At 42.1% G+C, this 23,920-nt stretch overlaps 1 protein-coding gene across 5 annotated transcripts in view; it reads right to left on the bottom strand.

Annotated features, from left to right (window-relative positions):
* Nucleotides 1–23,920, bottom strand: part of LOC118386817 (cyclin-dependent kinase 19) — a 77,606-nt gene that overhangs the window by 45,889 nt on the left and 7,797 nt on the right. For all 5 annotated transcript variants that reach the window (XR_004826294.2, XR_004826293.2, XM_035774674.2 and 2 more), the window contains one exon: nucleotides 20,784–20,859. Coding sequence is in view for 3 of the 5 variants with exons in the window: in XM_035774674.2 (XP_035630567.1) it covers nucleotides 20,784–20,859 (76 nt within the window). In the remaining 2 variants the exon portion in view is untranslated. The remainder of the gene's footprint in view (nucleotides 1–20,783; nucleotides 20,860–23,920) is intronic.

Below are 23,920 nucleotides of genomic sequence, written 5' to 3'. Positions count from 1 at the left end.
AAACAGTCCCCCCAATCATTTTATCAATAATTTCAGTCATAAAATAAATCAGTCATTTGTGTAAGTGCTGTGCTTGTTGAGTGTCCTTTCCTATAAGTGTGCGAAAAGTCAGTTGTTTACTGTGAAATAGCATTGTATCAATATTTTCCAGAAGTTTACTAAGGGTTGGTAACAGGCTGATTGGTCGGCCATTTGAGCCAGTAAAGGGGGCTTTACTATTCTTGGGTAGCGGAATGACTTTCGCTTCCCTCCAGGCCTGGGGGCACACACTTTCTAGTCGGCTTAAATTGAAGATGTGGCAAATAGGAGTGGCAATATCACCCACTATTATCGTCAGTAATTATCCATCCAGATTGTCATTGTTGATAGACAACAATAACCTTTTCACCTCTTCCACAATGACTTTATGGGATTCAAAAGTATAATTTTTGTCTTTCATAATTTGGTCAGATATACTTGCATGTGTAGTGTCAGTGTTTGTTGCTGGCATGTTTGTTTATCTTGCCAATTAAAATGTCATTAAAGTAGTTAGCAATATCAGTGGGTTTTGTGATGAATGAGCCATCTATGTTTAGTCACATGTTCCCTCATCTGATTAAAGTGGTGTGGAAATCCCTCTTGAATTTCACTCAATTTCAGTCTTCCTTTTTGTTTAATTTCCCTTTCTCAGTTGAATGAAGTCAAGCCCATGGTTTGTCTCTTTATCGGTTAGGTGTTCCGGTGAGCTAGGACATGAGAGATTTATAACAGGCATAAAAAGTAGCCTCCAGCATGTAGGACACCTGTTATACTTGATGCACCTGATTAGTGTAATTTTTCAAGGTTCATGTCTTAACCTTGAATGACATGAATGACTCTTGTCAGTGCAATAATTCACAATGTGTTCCCACTGGGCAGAGTTGTCAATTCAACGTCTATTTCACATTGGTTAGATGTAATTTCATTGAAATTATGTGGAAACAACATTGAATTAACCAGTGTTCACACAGTTTTGTAAATAACCGCTGGTGCACTATATCTAAGGAAGTCTCGAGCTATTTCTCGCCCGAGGTTGTGTATATCATGATAAGCTGTAGATCACACTGCCTACCGAGAGAGTTCTCATCTGTTATCTTCGTAGCTGTTTACATACCACCTTTGTCAGTCAGAGGTACCAAGATACAATTGAAATAGCTGTATTCCGCCATAAGCAAACAAGAAAACGCTACACCCAGAGGCGACGCTCCTAGTAGCCGGAGACTTTAATGCAGGGAAACTTAAATCAGTTTTACCAAATTTCTAATCAGCATGTTAAATGTGCAACCAGAGGGAAATTAACTCTGGACCACCTATATTCCACACACAGAGATGCATACAAAGCTCTCCCTCGCCCTACATTTGGCAAATCTGACCATAATTCCATCCTCCTGATTCCTGCTTACAAGCAACAATTAAAGCAGGAAGCACCAGTGAAGCAGATGCTCAGCTACAGGACTGTTTTGCTAGCACAGACTGGAATATGTTATGGGATTCCTCCAATGGCATTTTCTGAGAGTACACCACACCTGTCATTGGCTTCATCAATAAGTGCATTGAGGACGTCGTCCCCACAGTGACTGTACGTACATACTAGAGGTCGGCCGATTAATCGGAATGGCCGATTAATTAGGGCCGATTTAAAGTTTTCATAACAATCGTTAATCTGCATTTTTGGACACAGATTATGGCCGATTACATTGCACACCACGAGGAGACTGCGTGGCAGGCTGACTACCTGTTATGTGAGTGCAGCAAGGAGCCAAGGTAAGGTGCTAGCTAGCATTAAACTTAATCTTTAAAAAAAACACTCAATCTTAACATAATCACTAGTTAACTACACATGGTTGATGATATTACTAGCTTATCTAACTTGTCCTGCGTTGCATATAATCGATGCGGTGCCTGTTAATTTATCATTGAATCACAGCCTACTAAGACAAATGGGTGATTTAACAAGTGCATTTGAGAAAAAAGCACTGTCGTTGCACCAATGTGTACCTAACCATAAACATCAACGCCTTTCTTAAAATCAATACACAAGTAAATATTTTTAAACCTGCATATTTAGTTAATATTGCCTGCTACCATGAATTTCTTTTAACTAGGGAAATTGTGTCACTTCCCTTACGTTCTGTGCAACAGAGTCAGGGTATATGCAGCAGTTTGGGCCGCCTGGCTCGTTGCGAACTGTGTGAAGACCATTTCTTCCTAACAAAGACAACCAACTTCGCCAAACAGGGGATGATTTAACAAAAGCACATTTGCGAAAAAAGCACAAATGTACCTAACCATAAACATCAATGCCTTTCTTAATATCAATACACAGAACTATATATTTTTTCAAACCTGCATATTTAGTTCAAATAAATTCATGTTAGCTAGCAATATTAACTAGGCAAATTGTGTCCCTTCTCTTGCGTTCATTGCACGCAGAGTCTGGGTCTGCCTGGCTTGTTGCGAACTAATTTGCCAGAATTGTACATAATTATGACATAACATTGAAGGTTGTGCAATGTAACAGCAATATTTAGACTTAGGGATGCCACCCGTTAGATAACATACGGAACGATTCCGTATTTCACTGAAATAATAAAAGTTATATTTTCGAAATGGTGGTTTCCGGATTTGACCATATTAATGACCTAAGGCTCGTATTTCTGTGTGTTATTATATTATAATTAAGTCTATGATTTGATAAAGCAGTCTGACTGAGCGGTGGTAGGCAGTAGCAGGCTCCTAAGCATTCATTCAAACAGCACTTTCCTGCATTTGCCAGCAGCTCTTCACAATGCTTCAAGCATTGCGCTGTTTATGACTTCAACTCCCGAGATTAGGCTGGCAATACTAAATTACCTATTAGAACATCCAACAGTCAAAGGTATATGAAATACAAATGGTATAGAGAGAAATAGTCCTATAATAACTACAACCTAAAACTTCTTACCTGGGAATATTGAAAACTCATGTTAAAAGGAACCACCAGCTTTCATATACTCTCATGCTCTGAGCAAGGAACTTAAACGTTAGCTTTTTTTACATGGCACATATTGCACTTTATTTGAGACTAAATTGATTTTATTGATGTATTATATTAAGTTAAAATAAAAGTGTTCATTGTTCATTCAGTATTGTTGTAATTGTCATTATTACACATATATATATACACATACATACACACACACACACACACACACACACACACACACACACACACACACACACACACACACACACACACACACACACACACACACACACACACACACACACACACACACACACACACACACACCGGTCGACCTCTAGTACATACCCCAACCAGAAGCCATGGATTACAGGCAACATTTCGCACTGGGCTAAAGGCTAGAGCTGCCGCTTTCAAGGAGCGGGACCCGGAAGTTTATAAGAAATCCCGCTATGCCCTCCGACGAACCATCAAACAGGCAAAGCGTCAATACAGGACTAAGATCGAGTCGTACAACACTGGCTCGGAAGCCCGTCGGATGTGGCAGTGCTTGCAACCATTACAGACTACAAAGGGAAGCACCTCTATGCTCGCTTCGAGGCAAAAATCACTGAAACATGCATGAGAGCACCAGCTGTACCGGAAGACTGTGTGATCACACTCTCCGCAGCCGATGTGAGTAAGACCTTTAGACATGTCAACATTCACAAGGCCGCAGGGCAAGACGGATAACCAGGACGTGTACTGCGAGCATGCGCTGACCAACTAGCAAGTGTCTTCACTGACTTTTTCAACCTCTTTCTGACCGAGTCGAACACCAACATGTTTTAAGCAGACCACCATAGTACCTGTGACCAAGAACACTAAGGTAACCTGCCTAAATGACTACCAACGCATAGCACTCACGTCTGTAGCCATGAGGTGCTTTGAAAGGCTGGTCATGGCTCACAACACCATCATCCCAGAAACCCTAGACCCACTCCAATTTGCATACCGCCCCAAGCACTCCACACTTCCCTTTCCCACCTGGACAGAAGGAACACCTATGTGAGAATGCTATTCATTGACTACAGCTCAGCATTCAACACCATAGTGCACTCAAAGCTCATCAATAAGCTAAGGGCCCTGGGACTAAACACCTCCCTCTACAACGCAACAGGATCCTGGACTTCCTGACGGTCCGCCCCCAGGTGGTAAGGGTAGGTAACAACACATCCGCCACACTGATCCTCAACACAGGGGTCCCTCAGGGGTGCGTGCTCAGCCCCCTTCTGTACTCCCTGTTCACTCATGACTTCACGGCCAGGCACGAAATAACACCATCACTCAATTTACTGATGATACAACAGTGGTAGGCCTGATCACCGACAACAATGAGACAGCCTATAGGGAGGAGTTCAGAGAGCTGGCAGTGTGGTAGGACAACTGGCAGGACAACAACCTCTCCCGCAACGTGATTAAGACAAAGCAGATTATTGTGGACTACAGGACAAGCATACCAAGACAGTCGTGAAGCGGGCACGACAAAACCTATTCCCCCTCAGGAGACTGAAAGGATTTGGCATGGGTCCTCAGATCCTCAAAAGTTTCTACTGCTGCACTATCGAGAGCATCACTGCCTGGTAATGGCAACTGCTCGGCCTCCGACCGCAAGGTACTACAGAGGGTAGTGCGAACGGCCCAGTACATCACTAGTGCCAAGCTTCCTGCCATCCAGGACCTCTATACCAGGCGGTGTCAGAGGAAGGCCTTAACAACTGTCAAAGACTCCAGTCACCCTAGTCAAAGACTGTTTTCCCTGATACCGCACAACAAGCAGTACTGGAGTGCCAAGTCTTGGTCTAAGAAGCTTCTAAGCAGCTTCTACCCCCAAGCCATAAGACTCCTGAACATCTATTCAAATGGTTACCCAGACTATTTGCATTGGTTAGGGGCTCGTAAGTAAGCAATTCCCTGTAAGGGAATACCTGTTGTATTCGGCGCATTTTGATTTGATTTGTTTTTTGGTATCTTTTAGTTGTCACTGCACACATTGGTTAAATCAACGTTGTTTCCACATCATTTCAATGAAATGTCATGAACTTTAAAAACTTTAAAAAATGACACTAATTAGGTGCATCAAGTATAACAGGTTTCCTGCATGCTGTAGCCTACTGTTTATGCCTGATAGAAAATGTAATGCCCTGGCTTACCGGAACACCTAACCTATAAAAGGTCAAAAACCATGGGCTTGACTTCATTCAACTGACAAATGCCGTGCTTCTACACCTGCATTGTTTCTTTACAGCACTTTGATATATCAGCTGATGTAAGAAGGGCTATATAAATACATTTGATTTGATTTGAAATGTTAATTAAACAAAAAGGAAGACTGAAATTGATTGAAATTCATGAGGGATTTCCACACCACTTTAATCAGATGAGGGAATATGTGTTGTCGTTGTGAACTCTCCATCCCACTTCAACCATCAGGTTATGCAGCCAGCCCAGCCCAGAGCTGTGTTTCCATGGATTTATTCCATAAAAGGGATGGCCCTGCGTGTGTTAACTGCTCTAGTCTGTCCACTGAACACTGTGTGCCATACTAATGGGTCCAAAGCCGATGTTCCAGCGCCACTGTCGCAGGTAACTCAGCCCCAGCACAGCTGTGTCAGAGACACAGCACCCCAGGTCTGTCTTCACTTTACAGTACTAACATAAAGACAGTGCACTCCTGCACACTAAGGACAATGTATTACTGCACTAAGATAATGACATTACACTCCTACATTCTCAGCTGTTTCTCTTCATATTCATCCCTCCCAGCTTCTTTTGTCAGCGGAGGCACTCTCAGACAAAGAACTGAATCCATAATCAATCGAGCCCTTTAGATAGACTATGATGTCGATGTCGATGGGGGAGGGTGTGTGTGTGTGTGTGGAGAGAAAGAGCTGAAACGGTCCGTAATCCAGCTATCCAGTGAATGAATTATTCACCCATAGGGCTAATGTGATTACTCTGTCACCGGGCCTGAAATCCCAACTTGCTCTACCGGTTGTCTGTGTGGTTTGTCCTTCTGCTGCTCGAAGATTAAGACAAAATATCAACAGAGTAGTGTTATTAACCCGACTTTCAGTACGCTGGTGTGTATATTAGTTTGTACCTCTGGTTTTTAGTTTCCATACTGATGCAATTCGCACGCGCAAACACTTACTTGCACAGTATGGCTGAGCCTCTGGTTGCACACTTCCAGCTTGTTGCGAGGAAACGTGCTTCGGTCGACTAAATTCGGTTACATTTGGCTATTGTTTACATATTGTGCATCACGTGCAATGAATCAAGAGATTGAAAATATAAGCGACAGACCATACCAGTGCCACAAAAAGTCAGGTAAACAACACTTTCCCGTGGATACCCTCTCTACCTCCTGCTGCTGCTAAAACGACCAAGCGCACGGACAACCGGTAAAGTCACCTCAAACATCATTTTATTCAACATTCTGGCTTGTAGAGACCTATTGAGTCTTTTCCCCAGCAACATCCTTCAGACTGATAGCCATGGAGTAACCATGGTAACAGTCTGATGTTTGGGCAAGGGCACGGACGGCTATAATTTCAGAGTGTCCACCCGACACAGACAGAGAGGGTTACAGCCAGGTGGGGGAAGCTCTCTGCATTGACCTTGTGCTATATCATGCACACACCAGAGCACACACAGTCTCCCCCTCGGTTCTACCCGCAAGGTGGGCTAGTACTACAGTAGTGAGCTTAAAAAAGTGACGAGGGGGGTGAACAGTGAACACAGAGCAGGGGGAATAATGCTGTGATTGTATGCAGCATGTTTGATTTGGCTTTTGGATGGGGGAAATGAGGAGGAGGGTTATTGAGGTTGGTGTTTAAATCACAGTCTAATCCCTGGGTTATCACATGGCATTGTGCTAATGAGCCCTGGGTTTAGAGGCAGACTACAGGCAGAACCCCGGCTCTGTGACGCTGGCCACGCTGACTGGACTCAAAGAGCCACAAGGACTAGCCGCCCACACAAGACTAATGCTGGTTTGTAGGTCTGGCACAGTTATTGTATAACCGCGTAACCAACGGTTATGGATGAAGACCGTAATGAAAATAAAATAACCCATCTTATGTCAACGAACAGCTGACTCAAGACGGGGCAGACATTCGTGACATTGAATCTGTTTCTGCGGTAACATGGACTCTTAACTACTTGATGAAACAGTGTTGCTCCTTGCTGAAACAAGCAGCAGCACACATAGAAATAGAATGAATAGAACGTGCTTGGACCCTCTAACCCTGGAAATTTGACTGGTAAACTCATGGGTACAATCTCAATGGCTGTCTGGTATTGGGATGCAATAGTTTGAACAGAAGATTGAGTTTATGTTCATTCAGATGATGTTAACTGCTGTGGCTCATGCAATAGAATGTATTTTTTGTAATGTCAGTTGGGTTGAATCAACAAACCACAGCACATATTGATGGGTATACTACCTGCTTTTACTTCCTGGGGGACCACCATTCTATCCGTTCTATTTTTATGGCAGCATTTTGAAGGTTATTACACCACATTACCAAAAAATATGTGAACACCTGCTCTTCAAACATCTCATTCCAAAATCATAGGCATTAATATGGAGTTGGTGCCCCCCTTTTCTGCTATAACAGCCTTCACTCTTCTGGGATAGCTTTCCACTCGATGTTGGAACATTGCTGAGGGGACTCGCTACCATTCAGCTACAAGAGCCGTAGTGAGGTCGGGCACTGATGTTGGTCAATTGGGCCTGGCTCGCAGTCAGCATTCCAATTCATCCCAAAGATGTTTGATAGGGTTGAGGTCAGGGCTTTGTGCAGGCCAGTCAAGTTCCAGTCTTCCACACCGATCTCGACAAACCATTTCTGTATGGACCTCGCTTTGTGCACGGGAGCATTTTCATGCTGAAACAGGAAAGAGGCTTCGCCAAACTGTTGCCACAAAGTTGGAAGCACAGACCATGAAAAACCACCCCAGTCCATTTTTCCTCCTCCACCAATCTTTACAGTTGGCACCATAGTAGCGTTCTCCTGGCATCTGCCAAAACGAGATTTGTCTGTCGGACTGCCAGATGGTGAAGCGTGATTCATCACTATAGAGAACACATTTCCACTGCTCCAGAGTCCAACGGCAGCAAGCTTTACACCACTCCAGCCGACGCTTCACATTGCGCATGTTGATCTTACGCCTCGCTCACACCGACAGTGTCATTGCATTTTGGTACACCAGAAGTACATTCCTTTCCAATAAAAAGCTGTGTTTGCCATGCAGCATTGCGATGTAGAGGCAAATGCAGTGTGTTCTGTGTGGTGCACAAGTTGTTATTCTTGAACGTATGGATCAAACTGTATGCGTCGACAGCTTCACAGAAATGGTAGCAGAAGGTGAATGTTAAACTTTCGTTGCGTACATATTCGAAGGATGCAGCGTACCATTTTACGTAACGACGCTGTCGGTGTGATCGAGGTGTTAGGCTTGTGGGAGACTGCTCGGCCATGTTAACCCATTTCATGACGCTCCCGATGAACAGTTCTTGTGCTGACGTTGCTTCCAGAAGCAATTTGGAACTCGGTAGTGAGTGTTGCAACCGAAGACAGACAATATTTACGCTCTATGTACTTCAGCACTCTGCAGTCCCGTTCTGTGAGCTTGTGTGGCCTACCACTTCGCGGCTGAGCCGTTTTTGCTCCTAGACATTTCCACTTCATTACAGCACTTACAGTTGACCGGGGCAGCACTAGCAGGGCAGACATTTGACGAACTGACTTGTTGGAAAGCTGACATCCTATGACAGTGCCACGTTGAATGTCACTGAGCATTTTAGTAAGGTCATTCTACTGCCAATGTTTGTTTTATGGAGCTTGCATGGCTGTATGCTTGATTTTATACACCGGTCAACAACGGGTGTGTCTGAAATAGCCAAATCTACTAATTTGAAGGCGTGTCCACATACTTTTGAATATACAGTTGAAGTCGGAAGTTTACATACACCTTAGCCAAATACATTTAAATTCAGTTTTTAACAATTCATGACATTTAATACTGGTAAACATTCCCTGTCTTAGGTCAGTTAGGATCACCACTTTATTCAAGAAGGTTCGTAGACCTCCTTGCTCGCACAGGCTTTTTCAGTTCTGCCCACACATTTTCTATGGGATTGAGGTCAGGACTTTTATGGCCACTCCAATACCTTGACTTTGTTGTCCCTAAGCCATTTTGCCACAACTTTGGAAGTATGCTTGGGGTCATTGTCCATTTGGGACCAAGCTTTAACTTCCTGACCAATGTCTTGAGATATTGCTTCAATATATCAACATAATTTCCCTTGATGCCATCTATTTTGTGAAGTGCACCAGTCCCTTCTGCAGCAAAGCACCCCCACAACATGATGCTGCCACCCCCGTGCTGCACTATTGGGAAGGTGTTCTTCGGCTTGCAAGCATCCCCCCTTTTCCTGCTAACATAACGATGGTCATTATGGCCAAACAGTTCTATTTTTGTTTCATCAGACCAGAGGCCATTTCTCCAAAAAGTATGATCTTTGTCTCCATGTGCAGTTGTATGTTTTTTTTAATGGCGGTTTTGGAGCAGTGGCTTCTTCCTTGCTGAGCTGCCTTTCAGGTTATGTCAATATAGGACTTGTTTTACAGTGGATATAGATACTTTTGTACCCATTTCCTCCAGCATCTTCACATGGTCCTTTGCTGTTGTTCTGGGATTGATTCTCACTTTTCGCACCAAAGTACGTTAATCTCTTGGAGACAGAACGTGTCTCCTTCCTGAGCGGTACGACGGCTGCGTGATCCCATGGTGTTTATACTTGCGTACTATTGTTTGTACAGATGAACGTGGTACCTTCAGGCATTTGGAAATTGCTCCCAAAGGATGAACCAGACTTGTGGAGTACTACAAAGAGGCACTGAGTTTAAAGGTAGGCCTTGAAATACATCCACAGGTACACCTCCAATTGACTCAAATGATGTCAATTAGCCTATCAGAAGCTTCTAAAGCCATGACATAATTTTCCAAGCTGTTTAAAGGCAGAGTCAACTTAGTGTATGTAAACTTCTGACCCACTGGAATTGTGATACAGTGAATTATAAGTGAAATAATTTGTCTGTAAACAATTGTTGGAAAAATGACTTGTGTCATGCACAAAGGAGATGTCCTAATCGACTTGCCAAAACTATAGTTTGTTAACAAGAAATTTGTGGAGTGGTTGAAAAACAAGTTTTAATGACTCCAACCTAAGTGTATGTAAGCTTCCTACTTCAACTGTATAGTGTATGGTGACCGCTTCATTTGGCTGGCCGATAATCGTCATTCAACATTCCATGACCGTCACACATCTGGTTTCTCATCAGTGGAGGCTGCTGAGGGGAGGACGACACATAATAATACCTGTAATGGAGTCAATGGAATGGTATCAAATATATGGTTTCTGGGTGGTTGATACAATTCCATTGACTCCATTCCAGCCATTACTATCAGCCGTCCTCTCCTCAGCAGTCTCCACTGTTTCTCATAGTACAGCATTCAACAGTATGCACTGTTTAGAATCATCTAAACTAATAAAACAGTGATCCTGTGCAGTCACATGACTACAAAATGTCTAAAAGTTCATTTTGTCATGATAAAGAGCAAACAGTATCTGCTATAACAACACATTGTATTTATCCTGGGGAATTCCAGAATAGGCATATTGTACAGTAGGATAACAGTGCTGGTTTTTCATCTTAACATTTCAGGTTAATACTCAATCCCCTTTGACACAGACTCAATAAGCTTATTGCAGTGAGTCCATCACAGGGGATTGAACCTTCGTAGAATCACTCCAATCTGAAGTGAATTTGAGAACACAGAACAAGAGTAAAGCGAGGATAGTGCAACAACAACGTACTGTAACCCGGAGGACAGCCTCTGTCAACGTTCATGTTCCTTTACAGGGGGCATCGCCTTAGTGAAACCTCACTGCCGTAATCAGATGCCCGTAATCCACTCTCTCTCTCTTCGTAGTCCCCCGGCAGCTATCCCAGGGGACATTTTACTGCGCGGAGTATAGAAAAAGTCTGACTGGGTCAAGATGAGGTCATATCAACATTGGGGTCTGAAATTATTGACACCCTTGATAAAGATGAGCAATATTTAATGACTGTATAAAATAAAATAATTAAAATTGTGAGTTATATTGTATGCAAAAAAAACAAGGTAATAGTATTATTTTATACTAATAGAATTGCTCAGAGAAAGATATTTGTTCAGCAAGTAATACATTTTTTCTCTCAAAAAGGTAGGGGTCCAAATTATTGACACCACTAAAGATTCTTATAATGAATGAATTAATTAATTCCTAGCAGGCAATGACTACATGAAGGTTGTACCTTTACAAACTTGTTGGATGCATTTGCTGATCATTTTGGTTGTGTTTCAGATTATTTTGTGCCCAATATAAAAGAATAGTAAATTATGTGGATATTATTTATGTGGATAAATAATATACAATATAGCTCAGTATTTGAATTATTTATTCTATAACTATTGCTCATATTCATCAATAATTTCATTCCCCATGGTACATGGGGCAATGCTAGCAGATACACATACTTCCACATAACTACCTCTAACTTCTTTCCTTACTGAACACAGAGACATAATAACGGTATCCACATGTTAATCGGAACTCTGGTGAAGTAGATAAGGCACCTCATAGCCCAAATCCCGAAGTATCCCTTTAAGTAGTACCTCAAAATGCTCAGGTACAGTGCCGTGCGAAAGTATTCGGCCCCCTTGAACTTTGCGACCTTTTGCCACATTTCAGGCTTCAAACATAAAGATATAAAACTGTATTTTTGTTTGTGAAGAATCAACAACAAGTGGGACACAATCATGAAGTGGAACGACCCTTTATTGGATATTTCAAACTTTTTTAACAAATCAAAAACTGAAAAATTGGGCGTGCAAAATTATTCAGCCCCTTTAATTTCAGTGCAGCAAACTCTCTCCAGAAGTTCAGTGAGGATCTCTGAATGATCCAATGTTGACCTAAATGACTAATGATGATAAATACAATCCACCTGTGTGTAATCAAGTCTCAGTATAAATGCACCTGCAATGTGATAGTCTCAGAGGTCCGTTAAAAGCGCAGAGAACATACTGTTGTTTAAGAGGTTTAAAGCCGGATTTGGATACAAAAAGATTTCCCAAGCTTTAAACATCCCAAAGAGCACTGTGCAAGCGATAATATTGAAATGGAAGGAGTATCAGACCACTGCAAATCTACCAAGACCTGGCCGTCCCTCTAAACTTCCAGCTCATACAAGGAGAAGACTGATCAGAGATGCAGCCAAGAGGCCCATGATCACTCTGGATGAACTGCAGAGATCTACAGCTGAGGTGGGAGACTCTGTCAATAGGACAACAATCAGGTGTATATTGCACAAATCTGGCCTTTATGGAAGAGTGGCAAGAAGAAAGCCATTTCTTAAAGATATCCATAAAAAGTGTTGTTTAAAGTTTGCCACAAGCAACCTGGGAGACACACCAAACATGTGGAAGAAGGTGCTCTGGTCAGATGAAACCAAAATTGAACTTTTTGGCAACAATGCAAAACGTTATGTTTGGCGTAAAAGCAACACAGCTCATCACCCTGAACACACCATCCCCACTGTCAAACATGGTGGTGGCAGCATCATGGTTTGGGCCTGCTTTTCTTCAGCAGGGACAGGGAAGATGGTTAAAATTGATGGGAAGATGGATGGAGCCAAATACAGGACCATTCTGGAAGAAAACCTGATGGAGTCTGCAAAAGACCTGAGACTGGGATGGAGATTTGTCTTCCAACAAGACAATGATCCAAAACATAAAGCAAAATCTACAATGGAATGGTTCAAAAATAAACATATCCAGGTGTTAGAATGGCCAAGTCAAAGTCCAGACCTGAATCCAATCGAGAATCTGTGGAAAGAACTGAAAACTGCTGTTCAAATGCTCTCCATCCAACCTCACTGAGCTCGAGCTGTTTTGCAAGGAGTAATGGGAAAAAATGTCAGTCTCTCGATGTGCAAAACTGATAGGGACATACCCCAAGTGACTTACAGCTGTAATCACAGCAAAAGGTGGCGCTACAAAGTATTAACTTAAGGGGGCTGAATAATTTTGCACGCCCAATTGTTCAGTTTTTGATTTGTTAAAAAAGTTTGAAATATCCAATAAATGTCGTTCCACTTCATGATTGTGTCCCACTTGTTGTTGATTCTTCACAAAAAAATACAGTTTTATATCTATGTTTGAAGCCTGAAATGTGGCAAAAGGTCGCAAAGTTCAAGGGGGCCGTTCAAGGGGGCCGAATACTTTCGCAAGGCACTGTACATGGGGCACGAGCTGTCTCGTGGTCTGAGTTGTTGCCATCTTTGTTTGGATTTGTGTCCCTGATTCTTTTTTTCTGCTACACATAGCGTGGCAATTAACATGAAAAGGTCACGATTTATGCACTATCAATCTGCTCGTTCCATAAAATAGACACGTCTTGTGTCAATCTTTTGTGACCGTGCTGTAAATCCCAATATTGTACACATTTCCTGCTTCAAACCTTTCCTGTTTGTCTGTCGAAATCAGTAACAATAACAGGAAAGAAAATACAAATTGAGTACAAGAAAAATGTATTTAAAACAATGTAGCCTCACCAGAACCCTCATAGTGAATGTGTGGCAAGAACAAGTCCTTGGTCTGTTCTGGGAAAAATGTGTTTGTTTTTTTTACAGGGAAAGCTCTGGCTAGATTTGGGTCAAACGTTAGCACAGCCTCTGTGGCCAGGACAGCCAATACACCTTTAAAAAGAAGGCACATACGACCTGGATCCACGAGGTCTTTGGCTTTCATGCCACTAACCACCCCTGACCCTTATAAACTGTAAATAACACCACATATCATTTGGACAGTTAAATAGCTAAATATTCAGTTTATTTCTAGGGACATTTAAGCTTAGGCAGTTATTAGCACATGATACATTGTCACATTTACAGAACTAGTCAAAAGTGTAGACATACCTACTCATTCAACATTGTACATTGTAGAATAATAGTGAAGACATCAACACTATGAAATAACACACAAGGAAGCACGTACTGTAGTAACCCCCCAAAAAGTGTTAAACAAATCAAAATATATTTCACATTCCTCAAATAGCCACCATTTGCCTTGATGACAGCTTTGCACACTCTTGGCATTCTCTCAACCAGCTTCATGCGGAATGCTTGAAATTATATTATTAATCCACAAATGTAGAAGTGTTTATAAAAATACTATATTCTCATTTTCAACAAAAGTGACTCAAATGACACAATACATTATTTGGAATGAGTAGGTGTGTCCAAACTTGACTGGTACTGTACAAGGGTTTAGATCAATGTGGGTTTTGTTTTACACTCAATGATCAAGAGTCAAAACAAGTCACTAATGTGACTTGGCGCAAAGGGGGAATAAGAGAGTGAGAGGATCCACAAGAAAACAGCGTTTCCTTGAGTTGGGTTGAGTCTTAAATGACATCCTATATAGTGCTCTCATTTTTAACCAGAGCCACATGGGCCCTAATAAAAAGAAGTGCACTACATAAGGGATAGGGTGCTATTTGTGGACATATCCGAGGACTGACTAACTCGCTGGCTTCCCTTGCGCGGCTAAAGTGCACTGGGTCGATAAATCCAGGAGGCATGCTGCTGTGTGTTTGGGACAGAGGACCATTACGCCAAGCTTTTCCCCTGAGACTGAACAAAGTGAAGGCAAGGCAAGCATTCCGCTCTCTCTGCTCGTGCCGCCGCCAGCCATTTGCTCTTGTTATTCCATGTCGCCCAGAACCTGCTGACTCTGCTGTGTCATTGAGTAACCATGGTGTCTGTGGCTCTGGGGAAGATTAGCGTAGCTACTAGCGGCATATTCTTGAACAGAATGGATACCCACACGCAGGTTCTCTTAGGTACGTAATATAACTCCCCTGAAGAACCCATCTCATGGCTAATGTGTGCCATAAAAAGATGCACAGAGCAATTCAATTTAAAATGGCCATTGGAATTATATCATCATTAAGCTAGTTTCTACCTCTATTTTCCTTTTTTAACTTCATATGAAACAAAATTCCAATCATACAACCGTCTCCCCTGTCGAGCTACTGTACTAAAAAAAGAACTTCCTCGGCATGGAAACACTGTCACTGACTCTCATTTCATCCATGGAAACCAAGTGAGAGAGCCTGTAAACCCCCTCCCTATGCAAACACAACCAAAATCTGGTCATGTTTGCACAGTGATTAGAATGGTGGGAGAGAATAGCTGACTGGGTCTGGCTGACGGAGGGAAGAGCAGAACTACTCTGAGATCGAGCCAAAGCAGGTCCCAGAGGGAATCCATGATCATAGGATTCACAGAAAAATTCAGTATCAGGTGTCTTGTGTCGAGGGACCCATTATCCCTGTCCCCTAGTAAACCTGATTGCCAATGTTTCCTGTGGTGTGGTTTTGCGTGGCGTAGTGTTAAGACGTAATGTGTAGCTTCGCCAATGTGTCGCCCTTCCCAATGTGGGCTTATCTGATGAAAGATCCCCTGAGAGTGCCTTTAAAAAAAAACTTTTTACAACATAAAAAACTCACTCACTCACTCATTTCCCTCTGGCCCTCCCTCTTGTTTTCGTGAAACAAAGTACATGTTTGTGCAAATCACTGTTGTCATTGTTTCATCTGAAGGACATTTACCCTGGTCCCCTTTTATTGTATTAAAACAAAAGCCGTTTTCTGATATAAAACTAAAGAGAAAAAAATGGGACTTGCTTCAGGGGAAACGCCGCATTTCAAACAATGTTTCCCCACCCTTGAGGTGGGTCAATCTAAATTGGACCAACAATACACCCACACCTGTTAGTTTAGAAATAGACTCTCGAAGTAGAATGGGTGAAATGGATGCCAGGATTGCACAATAACAGGGTTTTTAATTGGGGTTGCAGTGCTAATACACTGCTCAGATTTTCTGCATGAGTCACGGGCCGAAAAAGCCTTTGGACAACAAGTGAGAAGTACTGGCAGACCTCAGGCCACACCATAAGCGGCAATAGCCCACTTATGAGAAGTAAGCCTACCACCAAACCACTAGGTCTATTGACCACCGACTGAGTTTGAGACAAAACGGAGAATGACACATCGAAAAGATATGTTTAACACAATGCTACCGCTGTATCTAGTAAAAGTCGACAGAGAAAAAGTGATTGAGAAACCCCATCAACCACAGACATGGATAAACCCACTGACTGACCAGAGTGAAAGCGAGCAGGATTCTTTCTCTAGGAAGGCTCACACACACTTTATTTAGTACAGGCCTCCACAGGTCAGTTCACTTCCTGAGGACTTACCCAGTATCATCTAAAGATAGTCTCCTGTGTAACAGGGGTTTAAGGGGTGAGAGAGGTTCAACTTGAATCCCCACTGACTGGTCTATAGTACATTATGCAACCAGCTGCTTTAAGCTCTGTTTCAACAACCAGCTCAGTGGCAGTGCAGTGGTTACTTGTGGATCCTCTGACGCAGATGAGTTACAAGACCTTGCTTAATTCAATACAATTAATAGGCCTACACATCAACATACACTGAGTGCACAAAACATTAGCTCTTTCCATGACATAGACTGACCAGGTGAATGTTATGATCCCTTATTGATGTCACCTGTTAAATCCACTTCAAAATCAGTGTAGATTAAGGGGAGGAGACAGGCGAAAGAAGGATATTTAAGCCTCCAGACAAATGAGACATGGATTGTGTATGTGTGCCATTCAGAAGGTGAATGGGCAAGACAAAAGATTTAAGTGCCTTTGAACGGGGTATGGTAGTAGGTGCCAGGCGCTCTGGTTTGGGAGTGTCAAGAACTGCAACGCTGCTGGGTCTTTCATGCTCAACAGTTTCCCATGTGTATCAAGAATGATCCACCACCCAAAGGACATCCAGTCATCTGGTTTCATGAGGAAACATTACCCATTACATTATGCAAAAGCTTGAATAAATAAATAAATTAATTCCAATGATTGCGCAATTTCAAAAAGTACTGTACATTCGCTTCTGAAAATGTATTACACATAATGATTTTTCCACAACTTCTGAAGGGACATACCAACATGGAAAAAGCAAAAAAGATCCTCAAGCCATTTGAATGCACAAAACCAATAACACATGGCAGCAAAACCTCCCTCAGTCAGTTGTGAGTGTGGCATACCAAACATTAAACTCTAGCACAGTTTGCACAACAAAATGGGGGGTTGCAGTGGTGGTGACACAAAGAGTCCATTGTTCTGTTGAAGCGAAGTTGGTCTGAGAGACTTTGAGCCAAATCCATTTCTGGTGGCTCTTAACTTCAGTAGGCGCCCCTCGGGGTGTTATGTGATGTGATGATGGGAGCCTTCTGTTGGACTGCTCATCTAATAATAATAATACTAATTTGGTGGGTGCTTTTATTTGTCCTATTTCCCACTTGTACAAGATGTTTTCAGGGTATTTTGAATACTTACAGACAATGCGATTAATCACAATAAAAACGTGCATTAACATTTTAGAACTGATTAACTCTCATTGCGCTAATTTGAACATAGTGCTTTTTTAAATAGAAATAAATGCTCCCATGCATTTGAACCCAGGTCTGTTTGGTATTTGAAATCATGTATTTGGAATACTTTCAAATAGGCCTACTTCCAATAGAAGCAGTTGATTCGGGCCATGAATACAAAGAAAGTAAGTATTTAATAAAAATGTGTTTTTAAATGACAAACAGGCTTGCATTTGAACCCAGGTCTGCAGCTTTCCTCCTGAGGGTGTCCACAGGGTCTGGGTCAATCCCATAGCACTACCAAAAAGAAAAGGTAACAGATTGAAATTCATGAATTGAACTAACTATGGGCAATTTTCCAGGGACGTGTTTGCATTTCAACAGCATTACAAGTTATAGTAGTCATGAGGGCAAGCCAGCCAGTGGTGACACAGGGCTGACTAATCCATCAGTTTATAGTACAATGAATAAGCATCAGAGATCACACGAAGGAAAAAATTGCACACTGGCCAGAACTCTGTGCCATCTGACAATTCAGTCTCCTGTAGCACAAACTAGAGGACGGCGCCAGGAGAGAGAGTGAAGCAGAGCAGTAATACAGTCAGAGCAGTAACCTGACACCGACTAACAGTGTGCAGCTACACACGGTCATAGGCCAGGATGATAGGATCCACTGTGGAGAGAAACTGGGAGAGGGGTGCTATGCAAACAGAACAGGCTAAACACGCTAGCTAGATTCCCAATACTGGGTCAGATCACCAACAAAACACACCAATATTTACTTTCATTCAGAACAATTTTTGTAACATTCCTTGACAGAATTTCCGTCTGATGGTTCAAAAAACAAAGCAATGCTGCCATAGTAGAATTTGAGCTAAGACTTTTTTTTGAATGAAAGCTTCATGTTCTGTTATATTTATCATAATTATCATAGATATTCTATTCAATTACCATTTTAATTACTATTGTAATTCCTAATTCTATGATTGTTTCCCTGTATAGCTACTTCTGAAAGCAGAGTGGGTGAACCATAGAATGAGGAATTAGAATACTAGAATAGACATGAACCTTGTTATGATGAAAGGTCAGCCATTTTGGTCAGGGAGTTGGTCAACCAACCGATTATTTTACACAATGAATTTAATGAATTTATCGGCACTGTATGTTTGCTAGCTAGCTAGCTAGGCAGACAGGTTAAATAATGATTTCATTCATTTCTCAAATTAATTGCCAACATTCCATTCATATCACAGGGCCTTACTCTTTTATGTTCCTACATAAGTAAAAGCCGGATTGTGCCTCTTCTGCCATTCATTCCAATTAGACTGGTTTGGATGTTTACCTGACAAATATGGCTGCCATTTTCACCCCATTCTAAAATGCTGAGGTTTTATGATCGAGCCCCTATTGTAATTAAACAGGATCTCTATGGGTTGAACACTATGTGGGGCTAAAGTGTTAAGGGTCACCTGGAGAGGATACCATAGGTGTCCCCACTTCTGGGATGGGACTGATGAGTGTTGGATAGTGAGAGTTTGGGCTGAGCAGGAGTAGACAGGTCCAGATGGAGTATCCAGTCATTCAGTCAGTCCCTTTCTGCAGTACTGCAGTCAGAGCTGAGGCAGCGGCTTATAGCCAAAATACGCCTGTACCTCTGTTCAATTCTACCGCCAGGCCATCACACTGCTGAACAGCTAACCCTAGCTGGTCTCCCTACACAGACCTGAACCTTTGAGACTATTTTCACGCGAGAGACTATCTGCATTTTAGAGACTATTCACACTGACTCGCCACACATCCAACCCTTACAGACAATCACAAATGCAACCCATAACCACACACACACACAGCAACCCATAACCACTCAAACACACCCCAAGTCAACGCAGCTGCTCTAGTATACACATACTACCCACTGGGCACACACTGGTTGATTCAACATTGTTTCCATTTAATTTCAATGAAATTACGTTGAACCAACCTGGAACTGATGATGAATTGACGTCTGTGCCCAGTGAGTACCCACTATATCTGTAAATGCAACACATTCATTATCTATTATCTTATTGTGTACATATCAGGCAAATACTATGCATATTACCACTTCTATTACAAAAATGTTATATTTGATTTGACTCTGATTATTGATACTAACAATGTGTTCAAGACCCCCCCAAAGAACAGTTTTTTCTTTAAGATTAGCCAGCCAAACAATAACGCACACATCCTTTCTACTCTCACAGTTTGCAGCCAACCATCATCCACTGAGTAAGCTTGACTGTATTGTGGGTAGAATACACAGTAGGTTTGTCACCACAACAAGTAGTGTAACCATCATACAACATTCTGATATTGTGTGGATCATGTATCACATACCTAGAGAGGTTGGTATGTGGAACTTACATAACATATCCCACCCAGCCTGGTACGAACAATCCCGATCTCATGAGCTTACATTCTACTTCGCTACCCAGACACATCACATCCGTGTAGCGAAACAAAATGTAGGGAAAGCGAAGGGAAGATACCAAGTCAGTTGTACAACTGAATGCGTTCAACTACAAAACGTCTCTTCCGCATTTCACTCAATCCCCTCTGACTCAGGGGGGGGGGGGGTATATAGCATATACCCTGTGTGTAACATGTGTTCTTGGACTGCTTCTCCTTTGCACTGGGTTAGGAATAATCTGCAGAGCAAGTGAAAAATGTAAGCGACCGCTGAGTGTAAGAAAAGAGGAGCTGGGTGGACGCCAGCGTCTTCACAAGGGGCACTCGTTTGTGTGTGTTTCTCTCTTTGCACCCATGGCGAATATTGTATTGTTTATAACACATTGGAGGCCTGAACACTATACAGTAGACGTGTGGGAGCCATAAAATGTGCAAACCTATATATATATATATATATCATGTTTACATGGTGATGTCTCTATTCTTTATGCCATTAGGAACACTGCACAACTCTGGGACTATTACAATCCCAGAAGCACATCAGTACAGGAATACACTCTACAGACAAAGTAGAACAGTTCTTAGGTTTTTACTCTTTAATATAGCACCAGCAAAAAGGGTTAAAGTCAAGAAAATGGCACGGTGCAGCGACTACACTTAATATCTTATTGTAGGAGAAAACACAGGAGAAGGGAAAACAACATTGTAGGAGAAAGAACTATACAGCGCCTTTAAGCAATATATTAACTTACAGCAATTTCCCTGCAAGCAGACATCGATATTCCAGTTCCTTCAATTTGCTTCAGTGCATACTCCTTCTCATCTTTCCTGCAGAGAAACAGACAAATAACCACAAAAAAAACAGGACATCACAAACCAGCTTTATTTCTTTGGCAATGTAACACAGGGACAAATCCCTTGTTCTTGAGCATATATAGATGAATAAAATACTGCATCGGGTATTGAAGGTTGTGTGTTTATGAGCGAGAGTCAGAAAGGACAGGGGATATGGAAATGATGGAGACGGACTGCTCGACGTATTCTTACGGAACAGTAGAATCCCTGCCATTAGCAACATCCTCTTGCTGAAGACAGCTTTTCCCTCTGTTGTTGTTGAGTGCAGCCTCTCATCATTACCTAACCACCCTGCATTTCAACCCCCAATGCAAACACACGCTCTGACTTCAACCATAGCCTACATACAGAACTCACAGCACACACAGTGCGGAATCAGAATGATCAAAGACAAATAGGATTTTATTTAATAAATGCAGCGTCAGGAAAAATCAGAGGGATTTTGTCTTGACATTGTATTCTGAGGGTATTCCTATGCCCTTGTAAAAACTTGCTGGGGGTGGGAAAAGGCATTGATGAGATGTGCCTGCCAGTGAAGAAATGTGAGACATATTGTGGTATGCACACATACAGCACACTACGATACAGGGGACAATTGATTATCTGAGATAAGCCGTATCCTCGTAGTAGGGGAACATTTATTAACCCAATATTGACTTTTCAGAAACTATTATTGAGCCTATTTCAAACGTGTTCGATTGCAGAAAATGGTTTTGGTGAAAAGGTGAAAAACCTTGGATAATGGAGACCAAATGTTGTACTACAAATCCATAGTGAGTGGATGTGTTTTTTTTTTTTTTTGAATCAAACATGACATCTCAAACTTGCCTGATGCACAGTAAACAACACTGTAATCATGAACAACACAGTGGACTGTCTAGTCATAGAAAATGCTAATGCACAACAAGAATACAAAACATGAGTTTGTAGGGTGGCTTTTTCTTTTGCTATTTTCCACCACATAATACGAATGGTAAATAAAGGATGCTTCCCTCCCGAAACAGGTAAGAAGATTGTGCATATATTACGGTGACATTTTGTGACGTTTTTGTTCGTTTTGGACTTCAGTGAGGTTTTTTTCGACTGTTGGCCACACGTTTTTCCTCGAGGCTAGCCGACGTTCGGGAGACTAATTCTACGCCCCTTCGTTCGTGATTGGCCAACTGCAGGGTTTCTTCAATAAAGTCTTTGTTGTCATTCAACGAGAGACGACTCGTTTCATGCACATTTTTTAATTGAGAAATACAGCACCAAACATCTTAGTTACTGTAGGTGTAAAATGGCGCCACCTAAGATCTCCTCGGCAAAAACGTCAAAATTAATGACAGATTTCTTGAGTTATCTTAAATTACTTCTGACTATTTTGAGGAAGTGAACTGGCTACAGCATCTCAAATAGGGAAAACAGTACTATTGACACTTTTTTCCTGTTTTTTCAAGCAAAGGTCTTTTGAGTATGCGAGCATGCTCGTTTGGTTCGCTAGCCGCCAGCCGAACTGAAGCATGCTGAAGCCTCACACACAGTCCACAGGCTACCTTTTGACCCCCACAAAAGCCTACATGGCCACTACACTCATCTGGCCACAATCCTGATTCATGTTCCTAAATGCACATATATGCGGATAGAGACTCTTCTCTGTTCAAATACCCATACTGTATACTACATACTATTTTTAAAATTTAACTAGGCAAGTCAGTTAAGAACAAATTCTTATTTACAAATGACGGCCTAACCCGGCCAAACCAAGACCACGCTGGACCAACTGTGCGCCGCCCAGCCAGATGTGATGCAGCCTGGATTTGAACCAGGGACTGTGCCTTAGACCGCTGCGCCACTCCGGAGCCCACTATATACTATTAGTTCATTTTAGTATACTGTAAACTAGATATTCCCAAACTGGGGTATGCGCAATTCGGTCAGGGATATGCCAAATATATACATATATTTTTTTTCACATTTTAAAACAGTCCATTTATATTTTCCACCGGGGCTATACATTTGGGTGAGATTTTTTCTCTCGCCTGAGTAGCCTCTTTTCACTGCCAAAAATAAAATGAAACCACCTAGTGTTCATCAAAATAACAACACAATGTCAAATAATTAACATCCAATCACATGAACCGTTACTCTCTCGGGGGAATTCCACTAACGGTCTGTATGTAACCAAACGTAGCTGCTGCTCTTGTTGGTTTCTTTATTGATGGCGCAAAAGCCATGACAGGGAGACAAAGTGGAGTGGTAATGCGCGTGCAAGCAGTTGCTCCCGACGCCACTTGGGTACACAGCAGCATCAACTGAGAGGCTCTGGCTGCCAAGGGAATGCCGGACAGCTTGAAAGACGTTTTGGACACTACAGTTAAAATGATTAACTTTGTTAAAGCAAGGTCCCTGAACTCTCGTGCATTTCCGGCACTATTCAATGATATGGGCAGTGACCATGTAAAGTATTGACACGTGTTTTTGAATTGAGAGACCATTTTTCACTTACATGATGATGAGTTTCTCACACGTCTGGACTATCTGGGTGATGTTTTTTCTCACCTGAATGATCTGAATCTAGGATTACAGGGACTCTCCACAACTATATTCAATGTGAGGGACAAAATTGAGGCTATGACTAAGAAGTTGGAGCTCTTCTCGGTCTGCGTTAACAAGAACAACACACAGGACTTTCCATTATTGTATGCAAATGAACTCAAGCTTATGGATAATGTCAAATGTTCTTTAGCGAAGCACCTGAGTGAGTTGGGTGCGCAATTCCGCAGGTACTTAACTGAAACAGATGACACAAACAACTGGATACGTTATCCCTTTCATGCCCTGCCTCCAGTCCACTTACTGAACAAGAGGGCCTCATTGAAATTGCAACAAGCGGTTCTGTGAAAATTGAATTTAAAATCGGAAGCCACTGCCAGATTTCTGGATTGGGCTGCGCTCAGAGTATCCTGCCTTGGCAAATCACGCTGTTAAGACACTGATGCCCTTTGCAACCACGTACCTATGTGAGAGTGGTTTCTTGGCCATCACTAACATG

This window comes from Oncorhynchus keta, chromosome 8, assembly GCF_023373465.1.
Source record: "Oncorhynchus keta strain PuntledgeMale-10-30-2019 chromosome 8, Oket_V2, whole genome shotgun sequence".
Lineage (NCBI taxonomy): Eukaryota > Metazoa > Chordata > Actinopteri > Salmoniformes > Salmonidae > Oncorhynchus > Oncorhynchus keta.
The sequence above is the reverse complement of the archived record's forward strand: the minus strand, read 5'-3'. Positions and strand labels throughout refer to the sequence as shown.